Below are 23,010 nucleotides of genomic sequence, written 5' to 3' on the forward strand. Positions count from 1 at the left end.
ACAGTGAGACTTTCTCTCAACACATAAACAAACAAACAGTAAACAATATGGTGGCCTTGTACATCCAGAACTGGGAAGGTGGAGACAGGCAAACCCCTGGGGAATCCCTAACCCCCAGCCTAGCCTAATTGGTGAGCGCCAAGTCAATAAGAGATGCCATTTCAAAACTGATCTGGTGAGTAAAGACTGTGGAGTTGGGGGCTGGAGAGATGGCTCAGCAGTTAAGAGCACTGACTGTTCTTCCAGAGGACTTGTGGTTCAATTCCCAGCACTCACATGGTGGCTCACAACTGTCTTGTAACTCCAATATCCTCACACAGATATACATGCAGGCAAAACACCAATATACATAAAAAAATAAATAATTTTTTTAAAAAAGACTGTGGCATTGTAGCTGGTCTGGTATGTTGGTGCACACCTTGCCCAGCTCTTGGAAGGCAGAGGCAGGCAGATCTCTGTGAGTTTCAGGCCAGCCTGGTCTACAAGGTGAGTTCCAGGACAGCCAGGGCTACAAAGAGAAACCCTGTCTTGAAAAAACAAAACACGATAATAACAATGCTCATCTCCTCTTTATCACCGCTAGTTTCTCAGCTCCAGCTAACCAGCATGGATTGTCCTAGCAGATTCACTTTAGTGGTGCCAGTCTCTTGTTAATCACCACTGGGTCTTCAGCCCCTGCTGACCAGAGACACAGATTTGTTTTTGCTCGTTTGTTTGTATTTTTTTTATTTTGAGATAGAATTTCTCTGGTTATCCCTGGCTGTCCTGGAACTTGCTTTGTAGACCAGGCTGGACTTGAACTCACAGAGATCTGCCTGCTTCTGCCTCCAGAGTACTAGGATTAAAGATGTGTGCCACTACCACCCGGCTAAGCCACAGATTCTCAATTCAAATATATCTCACAAACAACCCTGGCAGAGTCTTTAAGGGACTCTTGGTGTGGGAGGTCCTTCTGTCTATGTGTTGCTTTTCTTGATTAATAAAGAAACTGCCTTGGCCTGTTGATAGGGCAGAACTTAGGTAGGCAGGGAGATGGAACTGAATGCTGGGAGAAAGAAGGGCAGAGTCAGAGATGCTGTGGATCCACTGCCAGAGATAGACATGCTGGAACTTCGCTGCTAGGCCATGACCTCGTGGTGATACACATATTAATAGAGATGGGTTAAATTAATATGTAAGAGTTAGCCAATAAGAAGTTAGAGCTAATGGACCAAGCAGTGATTTAATTAATATAGTTTCTGTGTGGTTATTTTGGTTCTGGGCAGCTGGGACTAACAAGCGGTTCCTTGCAACAGACTCTCAAACTTGCCTCTGAAATGTCTTTAAGCCAGGCCTTCATCAGCTGCATGGCTGTCAGCATTATTTTCCAAGTTCCCACAAGTTCATTAAGTTCTAAGACTTTAACAACTTTTCCAGCCCAATGTTCCAACTTCCTTACCAGTCTTCCCAGATAATATGTTCAGATCTGTCATAGAAATACCCAAGTCCTAGTGCCAACTTCTGTTTTGTTTGCTTCTATTTATTTATTTATTTGGTTTTTTTTTTTTTTTTGGGTTTTTCGAGACAGGGTTTCTCTGTGGTTTTGGAGCCTGTCCTGGAACTAGCTCTTGTAGACCAGGCTGGTCTCGAACTCACAGAGATCCGCCTGCCTCTGCCTCCCGAGTGCTGGGATTAAAGGCGTGCACCACCACCACCCGGCTTTTATTTGGTTTTTTGAGGCAAGATTTATTCATGTAGTCCTAGCTGTCCAGGAATTTGCTCTGTAGACCAGGCTGGCCTCAAACTCACAAGAGATCCCCCTGCCTCTTGGTGCTGGGATCTTCCTGAGTGCTGGGATTAAAGGCATGTGTTACTACTGTCTGGCAGTGTTTGCTTTCTATTGTGATGAGACACTATGACCAAAAGCAACTTGTTGAGAAAAGGGTTTATTTCAACTTATAATTGTAGTCCACTATGAAGGGAAGTCAGGACAGAAAATGAGGGCAGGAACTGAGGCAAGAACTGGAGCAGAGGCCGTGGAGGAACCCGGCTGCCCGCTTTCTCAGCCTGCTTCCGTATACAGTGCTGGGGTGTCACTGCCTGCAGTGTGCTGGGCCCTTCCATATCCATCATTAATCAAGAAGAGGACTGTCTACAGGCTCATGTGATGGAGGATTTTCTCAGTGGAGGTTCCTTCTTCCCAGATGACCCTAGCTTATGTCAAGTAAGGGTCATACTGGCTTATTAGTCTTTGTTGGAGGCAGTGTCTCCCTAAAAGCCCAAGATGGCCACTTAAATTCTCAAATTATAGGTGTATACCACCATGCCTGCTCTAAGAATTTGTTTCCTGCCGGGCGGTGGTGGCGCACGCCTTTAATCCCAGCACTCGGGAGGCAGAGGCAGGCGGATCTCTGTGAGTTCGAGACCAGCCTGGTCTACAAGAGCTAGTTCCAGGACAGGCCAAAACCACAGAGAAACCCTGTCTCGAAAAACAAAAAAAAAAAAACAAAAAAAAAAAAAGAATTTGTTTCCTTCCCTGGGTTTATTGTCATCTTCCTCTGCTGAGAAAGATGGAGGATATCCCTTTGTACTGTTAAGTAGGTCAGCAACACTCACTTTGGGTAAGCCACTTCTGAGACTCAGATTTCATTTATATAAAAGGGCACAGAAGTAATGGGGGTGCAGCTCCATGGTAGGGCAGGTGCTTAGCAGGCTCTGCAGTTAAGCCCCCACGAGAAAAAAGAAAAGCAGAAGGTACCTCACTACAGTATCAGACAATTACAGCGATCAGATATGGGTTTTTGTTCTGTGTCTCTCCTTTTATCCTGTTTTTTAAATTTTTATTTATTTTTATTTTTTGTGCATTATTGCTTTTGTCTGTATGTATGTCTGTGAGAAGGTGTCAAATCTTAGAGTTGCAGACAGTTGTTAGCTGCCATGTGGGTGCTGGGAATTGAACCCAGGTTTTCTGGAAGAGCAGTTAGTGCTCTTAACGGCTGAGCCATCTCTTCAGTGACCCCCGACCCCAACCTTCCAGCTTGTCCTGTTTAAGACAGGCTCTTACTATGTAGCCATGTCTTGAATTTGCAATCCTCGGGCTGTCACTTTTTTGGTCTGGTCTGGTTTAGTTTTTCGAGACAGGGTTTTACTGTGTCTGTACTGGAACTCACTTTGTAGACCAAGCTGGTCTCTAACTCACAGAGATCTGCCTGCCTCTGCAGCTTTTTTTAGGGGGGGGATTTTCTTTAAAGATTTATTTATTTATTTATTTATTTATTATTTATTTTTTGGTTTTTTCGAGACAGGGTTTCTCTGTGGTTTTGGAGCCTGTCCTGGAACTAGCTCTTGTAGACCAGGCCGGCCTTGAAATCACAGAGATCCGCCTGTCTCTGCCTCCCGAGTGCTGGGATTAAAGGCGTGCGTCACCTGGCAGATTTATTTATTTATTATGTATACAACATTCTGCCTCCATGTACGCCTGCACGCCAGAGGAGGGTGCCAGATTTCATTACAGATGGTTGTCAGCCACCATGTGGTTGCTGAGAATCGAACTCAGGACCTCTGGAAGAGCAGCCAGTGCTCTTAACCACTGAGCCATCTCTCCAACCCCTGGGGGGGGGGGATTTATTTTTATAATTGTGTATGTGTTTCTGCCAGTTGAATGTAGGTATGGGGGAGAAGGGAGCCAGGGGTTGTCTGGAACTGGAGTTGTAGGAGGTAGTAAATTGACCGACTTGAGTCCCTAACCATACATGGTTTTGTCTTCCTTCCTCTTTCCTTATTTGTTTATGTTTTTTATTTTTATTGACTGAGACAGGGTCACACTTTGTAGCTATGTTTGGCTTCACACAGAAATCCGCCTGCCTCTGTCTTCTGAATTCTGGGGTTAAATGTACCTTTTTTTTTTTTTTTTTCATGTGTGTGTGGGTGTTTTGCTGCCCTTCTGTCTGTCGGTCCTTGCGTGCCTGGTGCCCGGTGCCCGCAGAGAGTGTCGGAACCCTGGAAATTGTCTTACAGATGGTTGAGCGCCACCTGTGGGTGCTGGGACTAGAACCTGGGTCAGTTGAGCTTCCTCTCCAGCCCTTCCACCCCTTATTTTTATGCCCAGAACATCACAAATGCGTGGGAATTATCCTCTCGAGGAGTAGGCGGGGCATGACGGGAAACTCAACCAACGGGACTCAAAACGGCTTCCGGCTTCCGGCTTGCACTTCCACTTGAGGAACACAGTGAGGGCCCTCGGGGCGTGACGCCGGGAAACTCCCCGGAATTCCCTCGTTCTCCAACTCTATTGGCTTAACCTTTGGTCACCTGACTTTTCCGACCCCAATGAGAGGCGACTGAATCTGTACTTCCGCGCCTCTGTGCGGCCAGCGAGCCACTAAGCCCACCCTACGAGCACTCTGATTGGCTGCCCTCTCAAAGCCCGCTCGCTTATTGGGCAGGCGGGATCCGGCTATCCAGCGGCAACCTAGAGCTGTGTCAGACAAGCCTAGCAACCCGGCAGCCATGGCGTCTTATTTTGATGAGCACGACTGCGAGCCGTTGAACCCTGATCGCGAGGCCCGCAACAATATGTTGCTGGAACTCGCGAGGAGAGTGCGCGGGGCTTGGAGCTGGGCCCCGGGCAGCAGGTTTCTGGGCTGGGGCTTGGCGGAGAGGCGGGTAACCTGGGAGATGGGATGAATAATATGGAAATGTTAGTCTGGGCAACGCGAGTAGACGGGAGTCATTAATTTGGGCCGTTAATGAGCAGGACTCGCCAGGGGATCGTGGGAAGGACTGAGTCGGAAAGGGTGGGAGTCGCAGAGGGAGACACCGGAGGTTGTCACGGGGGAGCGGACACGACTTGTGTCTTGTGTGCGTAAATTGGATAGATTCTAGCAGTAAGCTGGCACAGAAGTCCACTGCCGGCCCGGAATCAACTTGGCGTTGCCCGGTCATTACTGAACGACTTCCTTGAGACCGGTACTTCGTGTAAAATGGGAATGAACAGCGAGCTAGAGTTGTCTGGTCACACTGCCGTGCTGGTGTTTTTCTTGTGTTGTGTTTTGAGACAGACTCACTATGTATCCCTAACTGGCCTGGAACTTAATACCTAGAAAAGGCTGGCCTCGAACTCACAGCCTCCCAAGTATTGTGGGAGGCTTCGTCCCGCCCCCACCACGCCTTTTTTTTTTTTTCCTGAGCTGCTGTTGTGTACTGGTCATTATTTGCTAGAACAGGTGTTTTTGTCTGTGTCTAGGGGTTATGGGGACCAAAAATGTGTGGTTTCCTTAGTTGTGACATTACCCCCTCTTCCTCAGATCACTTTTTAATAGGATGGACTTTGAGGACTTGGGACTGGTAGACTGGGAACACCACCTGCCTCCACCAGCTGCCAAGGCCGTGGTAGAGAGTCTCCCCAGAACGGTCATCGGTAGCGCCAAGGCTGGTGAGGATACAAGGTCTTCTTTTCTGTTTAGGGCAGATAAGCCAGACCTGCCATCTCCCCCAAGCCACCGCAATCTGGCCTGTTAGTTTTCTAGGCCAAGTCTGGGTCTGAGTGGGAGGTTAGGGTGGGGCCTTAACAGTTCTCCTGATCAGCACATCCTCTTCAAGAGCTCAAGTGCCCTGTGTGCCTTTTGGAATTTGAGGAGGAGGAGACTGTCATTGAGATGCCCTGCCATCACCTCTTCCATTCCAGCTGCATTCTGCCCTGGCTAAGTAAGGTACTTCATCCAGCCCGTACCCTGCCCTGATAACCAATTCCTAACTTCAGTTTTGGTTATGGACTGAGATGGGAATTAAGGAAGGGTGAGAGCAGGGGTGGAAATCAGGAGCAGCAAAGGGCTGGAATACTGTTCTGATTTTTCTAGACAAATTCCTGCCCCCTGTGCCGCCATGAGCTGCCCACTGATGATGATAGTTATGAAGAGCACAAGAAAGACAAGGTAGGGGCTGGTGATTTTTGTGGAGGGATACAGTGGGCTTGGTCAGCCGTTCCTCCACCTCAGCAGGCTTGGACAGGTCTCTTGACCACTTCATGTTGGTTCTCTTCCAAGTCAAATTAGTAAGGGGCAAAGGCCTTAGCATTGCTGATGCTAGGAACCTGAAAACAGGCTCCATGACAGCTGCTCTGTGGCCCTATCGGAATTCAAGCTTGGCCCTGCCCAGCCTGTTGTCTTTCTTCCAGGCTCGGCGGCAGCAGCAGCAGCACCGCCTGGAGAACCTCCACGGAGCCATGTACACGTGAGGCAGCATCAGGGATGTGAGCTCGGCCTCTGTGACATCTATGCCCTTTTGCACTTTGAGTCTTCATTAAAGGTTTCTTTACCCACTCGGCAGGTGCACTGCTCACACGCCCGAGCAGGGGCTCTGCATCCTCAACCCTGCTGCTAATGAAAAAGATGGCAAAGGTGTCAAATGGTAGAAGGTGCCAGGCTGCATTTCCCTTTTTGCTGGCTCTAGACTCTGGGTGGTGTGGCCCTGGTAGCAGCCAGGGCTTGGGTCTGAGTGTTCTTGGTTAGAAGTCAGACAGTGTCAGGGCCTGGCACTTTGTAGCTTTTTGAAACTGATAAACTAACTTGCACCACCCCCTTCCGGAAGAATCTAGTTAACCTTGGAACCTTTAGTTAACATTGGAATCCTGGGGGTGTTCTTTAGTTCCACAGAGAAAACTTTTAACATTGTAAAAGTTGTTCTCTGTATCCTGTCCCTGTAGTCCCCGGCTATCAAGGAATCAAAAGTTCAAGCCAAACTGGGCAGGGGAAAGAAATGAGACAACAAAGCCAAGCCAGGTCTTTAGCTTGTTTAGACTCATAAAGGGGGCCAAAGTTTTGAGAGTGGGTTTCTATGTGGCCCTGGCTGACTGAGCCTGGTCTACACAGAACTCCTAGCTCCCCAGTGCTGGAATTACTGGTGTGTAACACCATGCCCAGACCCTTCTGATGTATTTAGATGGCACCTGTCACTCTTAGTTACTGGCAACCCTCCAGAATCTTTCTGGGATGAAAGGGCTTTTTCTCATCCCTACCTACTGGATCAGACCCTCCCTGATTCTCCAGAACAGACTGCAAACATGCAAATTAGAATTCTTTTAATAGATATAAAAAAGTACTAAAATACTCATGTGGTTCTGCTGTGTTATTTGCCCTAAAGGAAGTGAGGGGCAGAGTGAAGAACCCAAATGCAGCTGGGTGGGCCTTCCCTTAGGCTAAGGCATGCTCCTCCCATCATCCAGACTTATGGGCCCCCGCTGCCCCAGCCCCCAATTCCTGCAACAGGAAACCCCAGTGGTCTGGCTCTGGCACTGGGAGTAGAAGGCACCTGAAGGGCTGGCAGGGCAAGTGAGGACAGGTGACCTTTAACTCAAAATACTGCTCTGGTATGGGGTAACAGGACATGGAGCAGAGCAGCTGGCGAGACCGCGCTCCTCTATGGCACAGGTGGATGTTGAATGACCACTTCTCCAAGAGTGAGGAAGCTTAGATCCCAACAATACTCTAAAAAATTGTTTTTGGTACAAAAGAAATGCAAAGAAGGTAGAGGGTGTGGGTACCATGGAGGCTGGGCCAGCCACCCTCCAGACTCAGATCATGGCAATACTCTCAGGAGCACAGTTGAGGTGGGTAGAGGTGCTGCTGCTCCCAGAGGACTTACAGGCCCTGCCAGGGGCGGGCTGCAGGGCAGCCACCAGTGTGCCTGAGGAGACTGTCCCAAACTCATAGCTAAAGGTGCCATAGAAGATGAGGATATCGAGGACAAACACCCATTCACACAGGGCAGCTCCATGCTGCAGCTGAGAACTCTCGTGGAAGAAGAAGACTCCACCTGGAGTAGGTAAGGTTAAGGAAAGGTTCACTTGGCAGCACTGTTCGGCCATCCCGTATATTTAAGTATGCTGAGGTAAAGGCTCAGACCTCATAAGGAGATTACTAGGGCAATGGTCACTGAGCTCAAGATCTCACCCCTCCCTGTTTCGAAAAACCAAAAAAAAAAAAAAAAAAAAAAGATCTCACCCCTACCCCCGACTTGGGTGGGAGAAGGGTTGAGCTAAGGGGATGAAGTCCTGGCTACCCTGTCCCAGAAGGATACTAAGGACCAGGGTGATGAAGGCGATGACAGCTAGCACACTTCGCAAGTGGGCCATAGCCAGGTCCAGGGTGGTGGTGGCCCCATGGTAGAAGAGAACACACTGCAGGCACACAAAGAGCAGCCCAGCAAGGAGGGCCACACCGGCTCCGACGTAGTGTAGAGACTTGGCATGGTCCACCTGGCCCAGACAGGGGCTAATCCATGAAGTAGCCCCACCTCTCTTCCCCATCCATCGCTTCTCTTTCCCTCCTCGCCCCTCCCTTCCTGGGTCAGCCTCCAGGTGCTGCCCATGCAGGCAGCTAGACCCTATTAAGGGGAGGTGGGGAGGAGGCACCTGGAAGTTGCCGACCACCACAAGGCCCGCAGCATTGGTGCAGCCTGTGATGAGTGCTGTGGTGTTAATCCAGGAGTGCCGGTTCTGCTCCAGGAGCTGCCCATAGCGAAGGAGGCAGATCAGGGCCACTAGGGGAGACAGTAATGCTGTGGCCAGGTCCCTGCCCTCCTCCAACCTTCCCAGCCTGCTCTCCAGCCTCTTGCTGAGAGCTACAAGGTTGTGAACAAGAAGGTAGGACTGTTTTTCTGTCCTTCCCGCCAGTGCTAGGCTTTTATCCAGGGCAGTTAAGATTAGTTAGCATCTGGCCTTCAGTGAATAGGAGAGAAGTTGCCTCCTCACCAGCTCTTGGTGATGGGGCAGGCTGATCAGAGTAAACATTTCTGGATTTTTTTGGAGATGAGGGTAGGAATGTGATAGTATCACTCACCCATAAAAGCACCCACGTTGCCAATGAGGCTGAAGAGGCAGCTCTCTGGGGGATATGTTCCAGACTTGCTGAGGGGAGGGGTGAGGACAGTGAGGCAGGAGTACCCATGACCCTCTATACCCCTCCTACACCCCCTGAGGGGGCTTTATCTGTACTTGGTCCTTCAGCAGACAAGCCTCTGATTTAAATAGAGCTCAAGTGTAAGAGAGATAAAGAGGTGTCCCAGAGTGCCTGGCAGATCTGATACTCCTTGCTGAGGCCTGCAGCTGGTCTAAATCTCCTTGAACTTGTTTTGGGCACTCAGAAGTGCTGACCTTAAATCCAGGTACTTTCATTGGCTAGCTGTATGACCTGAATGAGTATCTCCAAGCCTCTGTTTCCACATCTAAAGTGGTGAAAAGAGATCCTAACCTGAAGATGGGTGGAAAGGCACTACTGGCATATAAAACTCAGCAGAATGCCCAGTCCTAGAAATAGCAAGTAGTGCATTTATTTCTTTGAAACAGGGTCTTACATTGCTCAGGCTGGCCAAAAACTGGCTGGGATGACCTTGAATTTCTGATCCTCTTGCCTTACTCTCCAGAGTGCTAGGATTGTGGGCCTGGGCTACCACATCTAGTTTTATGTGGTGCTGAGTTTTGTGAATGCCAGGCAGGCATTCTGCCAACTGAGCTACATACTCATGCCCAGGCTCCCTTGTCTCTGTTCTTCCCTGAGACAGTCTCAAGAGCACAGGCAGGTCTGGAATTCATCTTCCTACTTCCCAAGTGCTAGGAGTATAGCTCTTTGCCACTAGCCTTGGTAATATTACTTGGCTAAGTGTGTTTCATCTTGAGATCTAGAGTCAGTCCTTTGCTTGGGGTTTCTGAAGTGCGGAGGGACCTAGAGTCTGCCCAGTTTCCAGGACCTACCTGATGAGAGGAACGTCGTCAAGGGTGCAGCAGGTCTTAGGGCCCCCTTGTTCAGTGGGGTCAGGAGAGCAGGACTCGTTGTAGGACCTGGCAGGTAGGACACAGGGTAGACTGGGAAGGGGTATCTCAAAACCTTGGAAATCTTTCCGACCTCCCCAGAGCCTTCCTGGAGCATAAGTGAAGAGGATGAAGGGATGATGGGAAGTGGGTGGGCAGGCAGGATGTCATGCCTGGAGACCAATGTCAGGGAACAGCAGTGAGGTCTATGGTCTCCATGTGCCTTGTGGGCTCAAAGAGGGACAGAGATGAAGGGAACTTGAGAGTGAGGCCATCTGCAGAGTGTTCCATACCAGTTTTCCACTGGGCACACGTGGCGGTTCATCACGGCCATGGCATACCTGTGGAAGCAGAACTTCCTGTCACCTGTCCCCATGGTTCTTCAGGCCCAGCCACCTCCTACTGGCTCTTTGACTTTTGGCCTAATTCAGCCTCACTGTCCCTGCTGTCATTCGGTGGGGTGAGGAGGTAGGTACTGATGCTATAGCAGACCCTGCAGAATTGCCTTCAACCAAAGACTCTCTGGAGGTGTCCTGCCTAGAAATGTATGTCGGAGCTGTCTTGCTGGACTGCAGTGGTGCCAGCTTGTCTCATGAGGCTGTGTGCCCAGGAATCAGGCCAAGCTTTGGAGACAGAGTGACCCTGGGTACCCACCATTCTGGAGCCTACAAACAGGTCAACAGATTTTTTTATGTGCCATCAAGGTCCTGTTAGAGCCCCCCCCCCCCCCGACCCACACCCCTCTTACTTACACTGTCCATATGCCCGTGATGGAGAATGCTGACAGGCTGACAGGAAGGAGGATCCAGGCGGTCATGAGGGAGTGGAGCCAGGGTGGTGGTGGTTTGGGGGTAAGGACAACAGGTAGGTGGGGAAGAGGGGGCAGGCCCAGCTACCTTGAGGTATTTCAGCCACAATCATCAGCTGCCCTGGCCTGGTGGGGGAGAGAGATCAAGGTCCAGGGTCTGGTGACTGGCCAGGGCGGGGGGAGGGGGAGGGTGGGCAACACTTCACCCAGAGCTCTCCCTGGGCTTTCGAGCGTCCAGATTTTGGGCTGAGCCCCAGCCGGAAGGTGGCACCCTCTGGCTATCCATCTGGGGCCTCCGCGATTTACTCAAATGCCACCGGCGCGCTGAGACCCTCGGGCAGGGCTGTAACATCTGGAAAGAGAGCCACGCTCCCCGGCCTGAGGGACACTGGCTCGGTGGAGGCTGGAGCTAGGACAATCAAGGGGATCATGCCAAGGAAAGCCTGGAAGGGTTCGCCCGGCCGTGAAAGCGGCTGCGAGGCGTTGGCGTGCGGGCAAACCACCTGACCACCGCGCCCCGGCAAAGGGGCGGGTTCTCGAGGGAAACCCGACCGGGTCTCGCTCGGGTAGGCACAGGGACCCCAGCTTGGGTAGGAGTCCGCAGTCAGCGACAACTCCCCTCCCTCCAGAGCCCGGCTCCCCAAAGGCGAACCCTTGGTGGCCGAGAGAGAAAAGAAGTCCAGTACGCACCTCCCCGGAGCGCCCCGCCGCCGCCGCTCCCTGCACGGCCCCCTCGTGGCTGCGTCTCCAGCTGCGGCCCTCGGAGCAGCCCTGAAAGGTTTAAAGGGCCGAGCGGCCCCGCCCCTGGCGGCCCCAGGCCCGCCGCGCCGCCCGCCGGGACGTGGAGTCCGCGTAGCCCCGGCCCCGGTGCCGGCGCCCCGCCCGAGACTACAACTCCCGAGCCCCCGCGGCAATGTCACGGGGGAGACGTGGGCGGTACCCTAAGTCCAGGGGACCTGGGCGCCGGGGGCGATGGCCCGGACACCTCTGACACCGAGATCTAGAGGGCAGTTGTGTTTGTCATTCCTGCGGTGGGAGTGCGGGCTGGCCGGCCCTGCAGCTCCGCCCGTGACTGTAGCCTGTGGCTGTCATCGTACACGTGGCTGGAAGAAGCCTTCCTCCACTGCCTCGACCGGCTGACTGTCAAGGCTTTGGGGAGGCTCTCCCCTACCTCAATGTGGCGCCCCAAGCCTGCCACAGTCTTGACAGGCATGAGGCAGGTGGATGAGAAGGCAAGTACCAAACCTGGTCCTGGTTTAGGAAACCCAAAGCACGTTGGATTTTGTTTTGCCCACCCCACCCACTTCCCTCCGACCCGCCCCATTAGCAAACTTTAGAAGAGGGCTGCTTTTATTTTTATTCTGGGGGCATACAAGAACACAGAGTACTGGCCAGAAGTCACTGTGTTCAAGATGTTTCCCGACTAACGACTCAACACTTAAATAAGGTTTAGGGTACTAAAGGATACTGATTTTAAATACATACAGGTGCCTGTGTAGGGCCAGTAAAGACGAACACACCCAGGTGCTCTTTGCTAGGGGGAAAGGTGAGGGACTAAATGGAATCTGGGAAGAGATAATAGGGAATAAATTATCCATTAGTCTCCCTTCAATTGATGGGCTGAGAGTGTACCCGGAACATTCTCTCCATGAAGGAAAGGGCAGGCTATGTCCTGTGGTGTGATAGGTGTGCCTGGCTCTGCCTATGAGGCAGCCGAGCAGTGGGGTCCCCGTGAGACCACTCTAAGGAGAGTCATTATCCCAAGGGAGCACAATCTCAGGCTGGTAGAAGCGGGAGATAGTCAGACTGGTGAAACCAAGGTTAGCTTCACAAAGTCCCTTGTGCTGAAGCAAATAGAGCAGAACAAGCTGTGGATTGGGGCTTCAAGAGGAGAAACGTTTCCGGGATCCAAATGGAGGACAGAAATGGTATAGGAAACCACTGAATGGCCATTTCCCCCTTACCACCAGGACTTATTAGGAAAAGCAAGATCGAGAAACATGACTGTGCAATGATTACTGGACAAGACGAGCTTGGCTGAATGGACAGGGGTGGTGGAGGTGGGTATAAAATCCAGCCCAGCTTCTGACTGTAGGGACAAAGGTTCAGCTCTCAGTAACACAGTAGTATCTTCCTGTCCCACTGCATTCCGACCTAGCCATGTACCTTCTTTCTTATATGTTCAAACAGGACTATGACCTATCGCTGAAAGCTGCTCCCCTCCCCCCACATAGTGTCCTATTATGTAATCCAGACTAGTCTCAGACTAATGATCCTTCTGGCTTTGGCCTCGAGTGCTAGGATTACAGGCATGTAGCACCACACCTGGTTAGCTTTTTTTTCCTTCCCCTCAAGATAGGGACTGTGTAGTTGTACTGCTGGAACTCCTTGTATCTGGCTGGTGACCTTTTATTTTTAAAATTATATGTGATTTTTATTACTTTCTATGTATGGTGTTTTGCCTGCAAGTCTGTGCACCACATCCTTGTAATGGATCCTCTGGGACTAGAGTTACGGTTGTGTGCTGGGAATTGAGTCTTTGTCCTCTGGAAGATCATCAAGTGCTTTTAACCGCTGAGCCATTTCTCTAGCCCCCAAATTATATAATCTTTGAACTCAAGAGATTTGCCTATCTCCGACTCTTCACCCAGGGATTAAAGGTATGCTCCACCAAGCTCAATTTAGCCTTTAACTTTTGACTATCATCCTGCCTCTGTCCTAGTACTGCTGCGACCGGACTCCATGGCCTTGACATTTATTTAGCTCTGTGATTCCTAACGCTCACTGCATCCTACTGAGCTGGGTTGTCTCTCTATCCCATCTCCACAAGCATTGCTGACTATTCTGACTGGTGTTGAGGTCACCTGCACTCTGAAGCTTTGCCACTGGAGTCACTTTGAGGTTTACTAGGTCAACCTGAATAATCCCTAAAACTTTTTTTTTTTGGTTTTTTTTTTGGTTTTTTTTTTTTTTTGGTTTTTTCGAGACAGGGTTTCTCTGTAGCTTTGGTGCCTGTCCCGGAACTAGCTGGCCTCGAACTCCCAGAGATCCGCCTGCCTCTGCCTCCCGAGTGCTGGGATTAAAGGCGTGCGCCACCACGGCCCGGCATCCCTAAAACTCTTAAGATACAGGTCCTGATGAGGACCAGGTTGTTTATGGACATCTGAAGGAGGAAGCTGCCTAAGAGGACAATAGTAGGACCAGATGGCTTTAAAAGTTTCAACTTTGATGCTACGTGAGTCTAGCTGTTATACTCTGACCAGAGCAGCTCTTAAAATAGTGAGCCCAGCAAGAGATGAGATTTTCAGTGCTGATTCGGTAGTGGAGCGACTTTAGGGCAGGCATTTAACCTCCTGCCCCCAAGTACACAAGTGATTTCACAACTCTTGGCAAAAACAGTGCTGTAAAAATAGTTTATTTGGTTAAAAAAGTACTTTCCACGATTTTGAAACAATTTTCATAATTCATTTTATTTATACAGAAACACCGGAAATGAGAATGTATGGCTTTTTCTGTTTAGCACCACACAGCCGGTACACTCCCATGTGGTTTTGCTTTGTTTTGTTTTCTGTTGTATAGTTTAGGCTGCTCTCGAATGGACAGTGCTCCTCCTGTCTGAGTTTCTTCAACTGTTCACCACACTCCCAGCTCTTGTCTGGTTGGCTCTGGGAAGAAGAGCCCTTACTACAAAGTTCTCTCTTGTACTTTCACTCCAGCTTCTATGGGGATCTGGGCTGGATGCCTAGGGCTCCCAGGGATAGGATAGGAATATAACTGAATTAAGGTTTCAAATAACTGTCAACATTCCACAAGATTTTCCCAAAACGCTCGGAGGTAGGAAAGTCATCTGTCCTTCACACAAAGGTCTCATTTAATTTTGAGTTGTCTGGGAAGCACCACCCTGCCTTTCAGACCTTGTCAAACACACAGTAGGTTGGCATACTTACCCCAAAGGGGTTCGAGTTATCTGGGTTGATCTAGTTGGTAGTACACCCCAGATGACCAAAGAGATGGGATGTTCTTCCACATTGACTAGACCCACCACTGGCTGGACTGTAGCGGACCATACACTACTCACATCATATACATTTTGTATCTTTTCCCTTCCTGCACTATACTCTTCAGAGAATTTCATGCTTGCCAGTGGGCTACAACTCCAGCTTTATCATTTCTACTTGCATAGCCTAAGGCCCCTTGCAAAACCAGCTCTCTCAAGAATGACATAAACTCTGACTCAGGAATTACAAAACTGTGAAATATGGGCTTAATTCTAGTTAAGAATTGAGGGGAATAAACATTCCACAGAGAGTAGGAATGAGACTTTTTGTTTGATACAAGGTCTGTAGTTCAAGCTAGCCTCAAACTCAAGGCTCTTTTTTTTTGGAGGGGGGTTTAACATGGGGAGTTGAGACAGGGTTTCTTTACATAGTTTGGCCTGTCATGGAACTTGCTATGTAGACCAGGCTGGCCTCAAACGCAGTGACCTTTCTGTCTCTGCCTCCCAAGTGCTGGGATTAACGGTATATGCCACCATGCCTGGTTATATGGCAATCCTTTCACCTCAGCCTCAAATGCTGGAATTACAGGCATATGCTCTCCTACCTGACCCAGCCTCCCTTGCCCCCTGTATTCTCCCCCACTCCCACCAAAAAAAAAAAAAAAAAAAACAAACCACAGCCAAGACCTTATCTACTCAAATGAGTGCTGACCCTGAAGCAGTTGCTGTTAAGTTCTGCCTATAGCACACTGCTTCTACTGTGCCACAACATGGCACACTTCTGAGAGCTCACTATGGCTGTGAGACATCTAGAAGCAGGTCTGCCAAATGAACTCAACAGTACTACCATGGACCCCAGAGGAGAGCAGAGCGATGCAGCCAAGCTGTGAGGCTGAAGACGCAGCCCCCGGCATTTCAGGGGTGCTGGAGAAACAGCAGCAGCTCCGACAGGCTCGCTCAGAATGACGGCTTTCAGCTGAGCACAGGTTTGCACCTTTAGGACAAATAAGCTAAGAATCAAGAATGCTTTCTTGGCTAGAAAATCTTTCATACACCTGATAAGCAAAATGCTTCCGGGGAAAAAGGCTTAGAGGAGTTTCTATCAGTCACCCTTCTGAGGTCTTTGTGAGGCTCATATAAACACATAAAAGGACTACACTGAATGCTGTGTTCTTCTCTTTCTTCCTTTTCCAAGAAATGGGAATAGAGGCAAATTTTTAGGTGCTGGGTCCTCAGATTCCTCTTCAGGTGTTTTTTTCTAAGTTCAATAACTGAACCAGGAAATAGGAAAGAAAGCTCTAAGAACGCAAACCCCCCAAAGCAGCCAGAGTTCCAGTGAATCCTGTGTTTCAAGTCAGAAAATGGACTGATTAACTGGAGACTAAAATGACCTGCTGGATGAAGAGCGTGGAGTTTGCAGAACCTCCTTCACCCTGGAGGTTCTGGATGTAATTTAACCATGCAGGTCCAAAGGCACTGACAGCACATGTGCGCAAGTGCAGGGGAAAGGCGCTTTCCTTTGAAAGCAGAACTGGGCTTAGGACCAACATGCTTAAGGCACTTAACCCTGGGATCAGCTCTCTGGGTCTAGAGCATTTAGGTCCCCAGTCACACCCACAACCAGGCCCTTCTAACTTACCACCTAACTCACTGCCCCAGAATTCCTCTGCATGACAAGCTGTGACTTAGTGTTTTAATGGCATCAAGATGCCCAACCCCATTACATCTGTTTTCATCAGAGTGGGATAAAATCCAGCAGCCCCTAAGTATCCTTAAAAACTACTGAGCTGATCGCTAGAATGAGGGTCTTGAGAGCCTCGTGTAGAAACCCCCGGGGCAGAGGGTCTGGTTGTAGGCAGTCTCGGTGCTCACAGGCTCTTTTACAACTCACATTTCAAGCTGCTCAAGGTAGGCTCATTTCCTGGAAATCCTAGGTACTTCTGAATTCCTGTGCACAGGATGTGTTGTGGACTTCAGACCTTAGCCTAATCTTCTGTTGGAAAACATGTCCCCTGTTGGAAAACATGTCCCCTGTTGGAAAACTGCTATGTCTGGAGATCTTTACCCAGAGGACCTAAGTTACATTTTTTTTTTCTTGAAACAGCTTAGGTTGGCCTTTAACTTGCAGCAATCTTCCTACTTTGGCCCCCTGCATACTGGGGTTACAAGTGTGCATAACCATGCTCAGACATAATCTGGGGAGGTAGGAAAGCATCGGGTGAAGAAGTGTTCATATCACTTCATCTATTATGTTCTTTAGGACTCTCTTTTTGCAACTACAGGCCACCTCCCCCAAAGGCAATTATAGCTATTGTCAACTTTCCCAACTTCAGTAATTCAAGACTGTTAAGTCATAATTGGAGAGTTAATTTCAAATTTGTTTTGATAATTCCCTTCTAGTCTGAGCAGACGGTATAGTCTGTTTATAGCTGGGGAGTGAATTTGGTAGACCTAGCCATTTGAGACAGGGTCTCTCTTCAGAGCCCTGGCTGTCTGTCTATAACTCCCTCTGTTCCAGGCTAGTCTTGAACTCACAGGGAGCTGCCTGATTCTACCTCCTGAGTGCTGGGATTAAAGGTGTGTGTCACCACTCCCAGCAGGCAGGTTTTTCAACAGATAACTGAAGCTTAGCTCAGCATCTTCTTCCTAGGTCTCCTACACAGAGGTCTACACAGTGCAAAAGCAGTGGGGCATATGAGCAGCTTGGGAAAGTCATGGAAGGGGAAGGAGATATGTTTCCAAATAGGCCTCAAAAACAAAGTTCTCCTGTTTTATTGGCATCAGAATTACTTGGGAGAACTTGGTAGGAAAGCAGGCTCCCAGAATCCCCACTTTCAAATTCCTGAGTGGTCGAGAAACAGTCATGTTGGGAGGGTGGGGGAAATGGATTCTACCCATGGCAAAAGATAGGAGAAAGGAAAACTGACAACTGGTCTAGGGGAAGCTGGGTGGACGAAAGCAGAACATCAAAGAACCACAAAATATCAAATATGGCTCAGGAAAGGGCCTGGCAAATGACCTCATCAAGATAGCAGCACATGGGCAAAGGTTTCATAAGCCCTGGTTCTCCCTGAACTCTCTGCTCCCAAAACACCAAGTTAGCCAAAACTGTCCATAAAATTCCAGAATGTTAGGTCAAACAAATGGGCCAATATACAAGAAACAATGGCTGTTGGGAGGTAGGCCAGATGTGGTCCTGCAACCCCCTTCTGGTTAGAGCAGCTTGGAGAGGGAGGACAAGGATCCCTGAAGATCATATAGACTGGTCCTGGTACCCTCAAACTAGAGGTGAGCTCCCTGGGTGAAATTCTGCCAAGTGCAGTGAGTCCTGCCTGAATGCCTTCAAGCTGGTCAGTGTTGGCTCTGGCGCTTTGCAAGCTCTTCCTGGATGCGCAATCTGAGGGCCTCTTGCATGGCTGGATCCAGAGGTGAATGTGCTGATATTTCCTCAGTCACCCTTCTGGGGTCATCATCCTACGTAGAGGAAGAGTCAGGAAGCTCAGAGCCGGTCTCTTTCAGGAAAGTGACCTGCCCTGTTCCTAGACAGCATTCTCATAGGATTCTTTGGCTTAAGCCTTCTCATTTCTCAGGAGTCCCCTGTAACAGTGATTCACAACTGAGAGTCACAAGCTCTTGCTGTCCCCCCAACTAAGAATCGCTGTGTGCTGAGAAAGTTGTACCTGCTGCCACTGCCCAGCACTCCCATGGGGAAGACATGTTTTCCCACGGGCCGTGACATAAACATCGGCTCAGGGACTAGCAGTAGCTTCCATCATGGCCCGGGACCTTCAAGCTGCAGCTGTTTCCAGAAGGCGTACCTGATACACAATAACTGATGTGACCTCTCCACTGTCTGCCTCATATTCTAAGCAGAAGAGCTGGCGGCCAGGAGGCTCCAGCTCAGAGCTTCCAGTACTGCTGCTTTCACCCGACTCTTCACAGTCTGGGTTGACTAGGTGGGCAGAGACATCTGTAAGGGCAAACCAGAATGAGAGGGAAAAGGGGGATGCTGCTAAATCCCCTACCCACAGAAATGATCAGAAAAAGGGCACCAAGAAAGGTTCCAGGCTTCCGACAGACTCTGGGTATGCATGTTTGTGAGCACAGTGTGTGCGTTTGGGGAGCTGTCAATCAGGATTTTAACTTTCCTATCTTTTTCTACTCTAGAATAGTTCTGTTAGAAAGTAGGTACAAGATGCACATGACTCCAGCATGTATCACTGGAAGCTGCTGGAAGGATGGGCAGAATTCTGCCTGGGTTCAAATCCAAGCTTTGCTATTTACTAGCTCTGACACGCTGGACAACTTAACATTTCACCTCTTTGAAAAGTGAAACAGAAATAATAGTTCTCAGCTTATGGTGTCCTATGGACTCAACGAGTTAATGCACTCAGGATCTAAACCCTCTGTAAATAACAGCACACCAACTTGGTGTCATTATGTTAGTTAACGTGAGTGTATGGTCACAGGAAAACCGGAAAAGGCCATTTGCTTGGTTCACTTCATTTTATGTACTGGCCGTTTATGTTTTTAACTCTCAGCCAGGCTTTCTCTCTTCCAGGTGGTAGGAATATTAAAATACAGCATGGCAGACTACACCGATGGACAGTGATTTCTGGTCGGGTCCCATGTACCTTCAGTGTTGCTTAACTGGGGTCACGAGCCCTGGAGCGGAGATCTGAGGGCGCTGAGGCAGTGGCTTCTGCGAGGGCTGTGACAAGGGGGACGTGGGCCCTGACACAGAGAAAAGGGGCTCGCCCAGAGGGGTGGGGCTTGCCCAGGGGGCGGGGCCTCGGGCTGGCTGCTGCTTACCTCGGTGGCGCGGCAGGTACACCTGCAGGTCTGGCTTGCGGGGCCGCGTGGGCGCGGGTGTGTGGCGCCTCCTCGCCTTCTCTTTGGCCTGCTTCACCTTCTTGTCGTAGTCGTCCCTGCGGGGAGCCGAGCGGGAGTCAGGCTCTGTCACCCGGCCGAACCGGGCCGGGCCGGGCCTGGGGCGGGGCGGTACCGAGCGATCTGGTTCCGGCGGATGTGATGTACGAAGCCGTGGCTCATGTCCAGACGCCCCCCGGGCTTGCAGCACAGTCCCGGACCTGGATCCCGTGCCGCCTCCATCCGGATCCTGGGCGCAGAGCCGCAGCAACCGTCAAAACGGCCGCGGAACTCAAGTCGCCAGCTGCGGAGCCCGACTTCCGGCTGCGGCTGCGACTTCCGGCTCCGTTGCACTTCTTCCGGTTGCGTAGGCGCCAGTGTTTTCGGAGTTTAGGAACCTGGTCTAGTGGAGCACTATTAGGGCGGGAGTTTCGCTTTCTTTGTAATATCACCAATCCGAAAGAAGAATTTTATAGCTGATGTACCAGGAAATTATAAAAAATGCGAGTCGTCCACGTACTATTGCTAAATATTGAAAACTATTGCTAGAGATGTTTTTATTTTCTAGCCTTTTAAAATTAGTGTACAGTACAGTGAGAGCTTCATTATGAGATCAAATGTATATGTATATGTGTATGTGTATCTGCTTTGTTCGTATAAGGGCAGATTCTGCTCATGAGAAAGTGATATCTTGTCATTCCCATCACCTCTGCTCCTTCTCTCCCTTTAGATCTCTCCCTTGCCTCTTATAGTTCTTTATAGTTCTTTATCTCACACACACACACACACACACACACACACACTATTAAATCTAGGCTCTGCCTGTGGGAAAACACGCAGTATTTGCGATTAATCTTTCCAAATCTTACTGAATGCGCTTAACACGATTTCTAGATTCACTATTTCTCTGCAAATGACTATTTCATTCTTTGTGCAAAGAAAAAAGAAAATGTTATATATGCCACTTGGTTGACTCTGAGCCAGCTGTGCCTAACTTTCCTTCCTTTTGTGTGTTTGTGTGTGTGGTGGAGCCCAGAGGAGAATACCAGGTTTTCTGGTTTGTATTCTCTATTTTTTTTTCTTGAGATACGGTCTCTCACTGAACCTGTAGTTAATCTGGCAGCCATCAAGCCCCAGTGGTCCTCCTGTCTCTCAGGTAGCTAAGTCCCTCCCCCCCATACCCAGCCCCTATTCCAGCAACATTGGGGTTGCACTGTCGCAGCCCAGATCACTTGCTTAGCTGTCTTCATGGGAGGAAGCAAGGCTTTTGAGGGTCTAATATGTACAGCTGTCTCTTCCTTCTTTCCTTCTGCTATACAGCTCAGGATAGTCTCGAACTTACTCTGTAGCCCAGACTGGCCTTAAACTTTGGGAATCTTTCTGCCTCAGCCTGATTGGATATTTTTTTAAGTCCTTGTTTTAAATGCGAAAAGCAGGAACTCATTATTAGAACAGTGACAAACTCTTGTACAACTGTGTGATGCAATATTGCAATGCAAAGTAAGGAACAACTGTCTATACAGTTGTGAAAGAGGCCAGGTCAGAGAGATTTAACACTGTATAGCACTTGAGTATGAAATTCTAGGCAATGTGGTCACCCAGTGGTTTGGGTAGGATTTCACAGGGGCACAAGGGCATTTCTGGAGTGAGACAAGTTTCCTCTCTGGATTATGGCAGTGGATTCACAAATGTTCACACATCACAATTTAGCAAATTACTCGGATCAAACGTGCAGCACTCTGTCAATTCTACTTTAACGGAACTGTTCCAATAGATAGGGACTAAGGCATGGCTCAGGGGTCAAACTGAATGTGGAGTTTTATTAACTAAACAATAAATGAGCCTTGGCAGAGTATTTGCATTTTCCTTATTTCGAGGGCCCTCTAAATATGGTACTAATTGAAGTTCCCAGGTACAAGTCTGAATGAAGGAGGTAATTTGGGAATACTGACTCCTTTTCCTGTATAGGACATCAGTCCCGGATCAGGGGACATCTCCGGATTGTCGTTTCGAGACACAAACTGTCCTGAAGATATCTAGGGGTCGAATGCCAGCTTCCTTTCTTCTACACTCACCGTAGCCCGTGAACGGTTCCTATCTCTTTAAGCTGTGACGAGCAGCTGTGAAGCAGCAGGTTCATAACTGTCTCAACAGGGCGGGTAGCGCCTGTAAGGGTCCAGCCGCGTGTGTTGTCCCTCGCAGCGACTCGTAGCGAGCTGTGCTTCTGAGGCCAGCTCGGCTCCTGATTGGCCGCGTGTCCCCAGCGTGCGCGGCTCCGGCGCGGAAGCTCCTACGGCCGGTGGCGATGTCTAGCCGGTCTAAACGGCAGTCTCATGGTTCCACCCGTGGGAAGCGCGAATCCGAGTCGCGGGGTAGCTCGGGTCGCATCAAGAAGGAGCGAGACCGCGAGCGGGAGCCCGAGGCGGCGAACTCCCGGGCCAGCCCGGTCCGCGTGAAGCGGGAAGCCGAGCCGACTGCACGGGAGGTTCCGGCGTCCGCGCCCCCGGCGGTGAGGGTGAAGCGGGAGCGCGAGGCCGACGAGGACTCGGAGCCTGAGCGGGAGGTGCGAGGTGCGCGGGGCTGGGCGGGGCGCGCCCTCCACGCTCCCCTGTTTTCTTCTTTTCTCCTTTTTCTTTTTATGAGACAGGGTCTCAGGAACTTGGTTGTTAGCCAGGGATGACCTTAGATTCCTCTATTGAGCTCTGAGATGCCCATTTTTCGCCTGCCTTTTAGTTTTCCTTACTTTCTGTGCTTCCCTGCCCGAGGTTGAGTCCAGACAGGACTGTTTTCAGATGAAGACAATTCTAATCTTCACGTTTCACGATACAACACAGCTCCCCTTTATCGAATAGCGCACGTGGGTCAGGTGCTCTGCAAATAAATTTACAGATGTTCCCCTCTCCAGCTTTTTGCAAAATTCCAATATCTGGAATAAGCCCGTTCAGTCGAGATCTCTGTGCACCCGATTAAAGTACTGACTTTGTATTAGTTCAGTATGGAGACAGTTCTGCTTCTCCTGGGTTTTGCAGGAGGTTGTTGTAGGACATATATTGTCTTGTCAATGATGTTGATACAGTCAACAGCCTTAGGAGAGAGATTGTATTATTCTATAGATTGTATTATTCAAGGGCTAGGTTTAATGGTGTACACCATCATACATGGTGAAAAAGAAGGGTTAGTGCATTTATTTATATGTATGTACGCATGTACCATGGTGTACATGTAGAGGTCAGAGGACAACTTGTGGCAGTCAGTTCTCTCTTCCTACCTTGTAGGTCCCAGGGATTGAATTCAGGTAGCTAGGCTTGGTGGCAAGTACCTTTACTAAGCCATCTTGCTTGCCTGGATTTCTTTATGTAATATATGGATTAATCTTTTGTTGGTTATGTATGTAATAGATCTACTCTTAGTTTGTACCTTTTTAGAATGTTGTCACTACAAGAAAAGTAAAAGCTTTTCCTAATCTTAGTTGATCAAAATTTTCCATTTCCATGGGAAACAGAAACAAACAGAACACAGTGTGCCCGTGATTTGAGTAGTCTCCTGTTCTCC

General features: G+C 49.5%; 4 protein-coding genes across 6 annotated transcripts in view; 2 read left to right on the forward strand and 2 right to left on the reverse strand.

The window, feature by feature from the left end:
• Positions 1-4,455: 4,455 nt before the first annotated feature.
• Rnf181 (ring finger protein 181) lies at positions 4,456-7,054 on the forward strand. The gene is made up of 5 exons (XM_057785015.1): positions 4,456-4,613; positions 5,286-5,413; positions 5,581-5,690; positions 5,838-5,912; positions 6,155-7,054. Exons 1-5 carry the CDS (start codon positions 4,489-4,491, stop codon positions 6,212-6,214), a joined length of 498 nt encoding a protein of 165 aa, XP_057640998.1. The 5' UTR covers positions 4,456-4,488; the 3' UTR covers positions 6,215-7,054.
• Positions 7,041-11,608, reverse strand: Tmem150a (transmembrane protein 150A). Of its 2 annotated transcripts, XM_057784994.1 has the most exons (8): positions 11,283-11,608; positions 10,537-10,718; positions 10,078-10,125; positions 9,728-9,814; positions 8,817-8,884; positions 8,390-8,517; positions 8,056-8,233; positions 7,041-7,791 (listed from the first exon to the last, which is right to left on the reverse strand). In XM_057784994.1, the coding sequence occupies exons 2-8, from the start codon at positions 10,599-10,601 to the stop codon at positions 7,550-7,552; spliced, it is 816 nt and encodes a 271-aa protein (XP_057640977.1). In that variant the 5' UTR covers positions 10,602-10,718; positions 11,283-11,608; the 3' UTR covers positions 7,041-7,549. The 2 variants fall into 2 exon arrangements, with proteins under 2 accessions (XP_057640977.1, XP_057640986.1); XM_057785003.1 differs by lacking the exon at positions 11,283-11,608 and having other exon boundaries at positions 10,537-11,261.
• Positions 11,609-13,986: 2,378 nt separating this feature from the next.
• On the reverse strand, positions 13,987-19,771 carry C1H2orf68 (chromosome 1 C2orf68 homolog). Its single transcript, XM_057785972.1, has 4 exons — positions 19,595-19,771; positions 19,402-19,517; positions 18,408-18,559; positions 13,987-18,063 (listed from the first exon to the last, which is right to left on the reverse strand). The coding sequence occupies exons 1-4, from the start codon at positions 19,699-19,701 to the stop codon at positions 17,941-17,943; spliced, it is 498 nt and encodes a 165-aa protein (XP_057641955.1). The 5' UTR covers positions 19,702-19,771; the 3' UTR covers positions 13,987-17,940.
• Positions 19,772-21,735: 1,964 nt separating this feature from the next.
• Usp39 (ubiquitin specific peptidase 39) overlaps positions 21,736-23,010 on the forward strand; it is a 30,292-nt gene continuing 29,017 nt past the window's right edge. For both annotated transcript variants that reach the window (XM_057770564.1, XM_057770572.1), the window contains exon 1: positions 21,736-22,028. In XM_057770564.1, coding sequence (XP_057626547.1) covers positions 21,764-22,028 — 265 coding nt within the window. In that variant the 5' untranslated portion in view covers positions 21,736-21,763. The remainder of the gene's footprint in view (positions 22,029-23,010) is intronic.

The sequence above is a fragment of the Chionomys nivalis genome, chromosome 1 (genome assembly GCF_950005125.1).
Source record: "Chionomys nivalis chromosome 1, mChiNiv1.1, whole genome shotgun sequence".
Lineage (NCBI taxonomy): Eukaryota > Metazoa > Chordata > Mammalia > Rodentia > Cricetidae > Chionomys > Chionomys nivalis.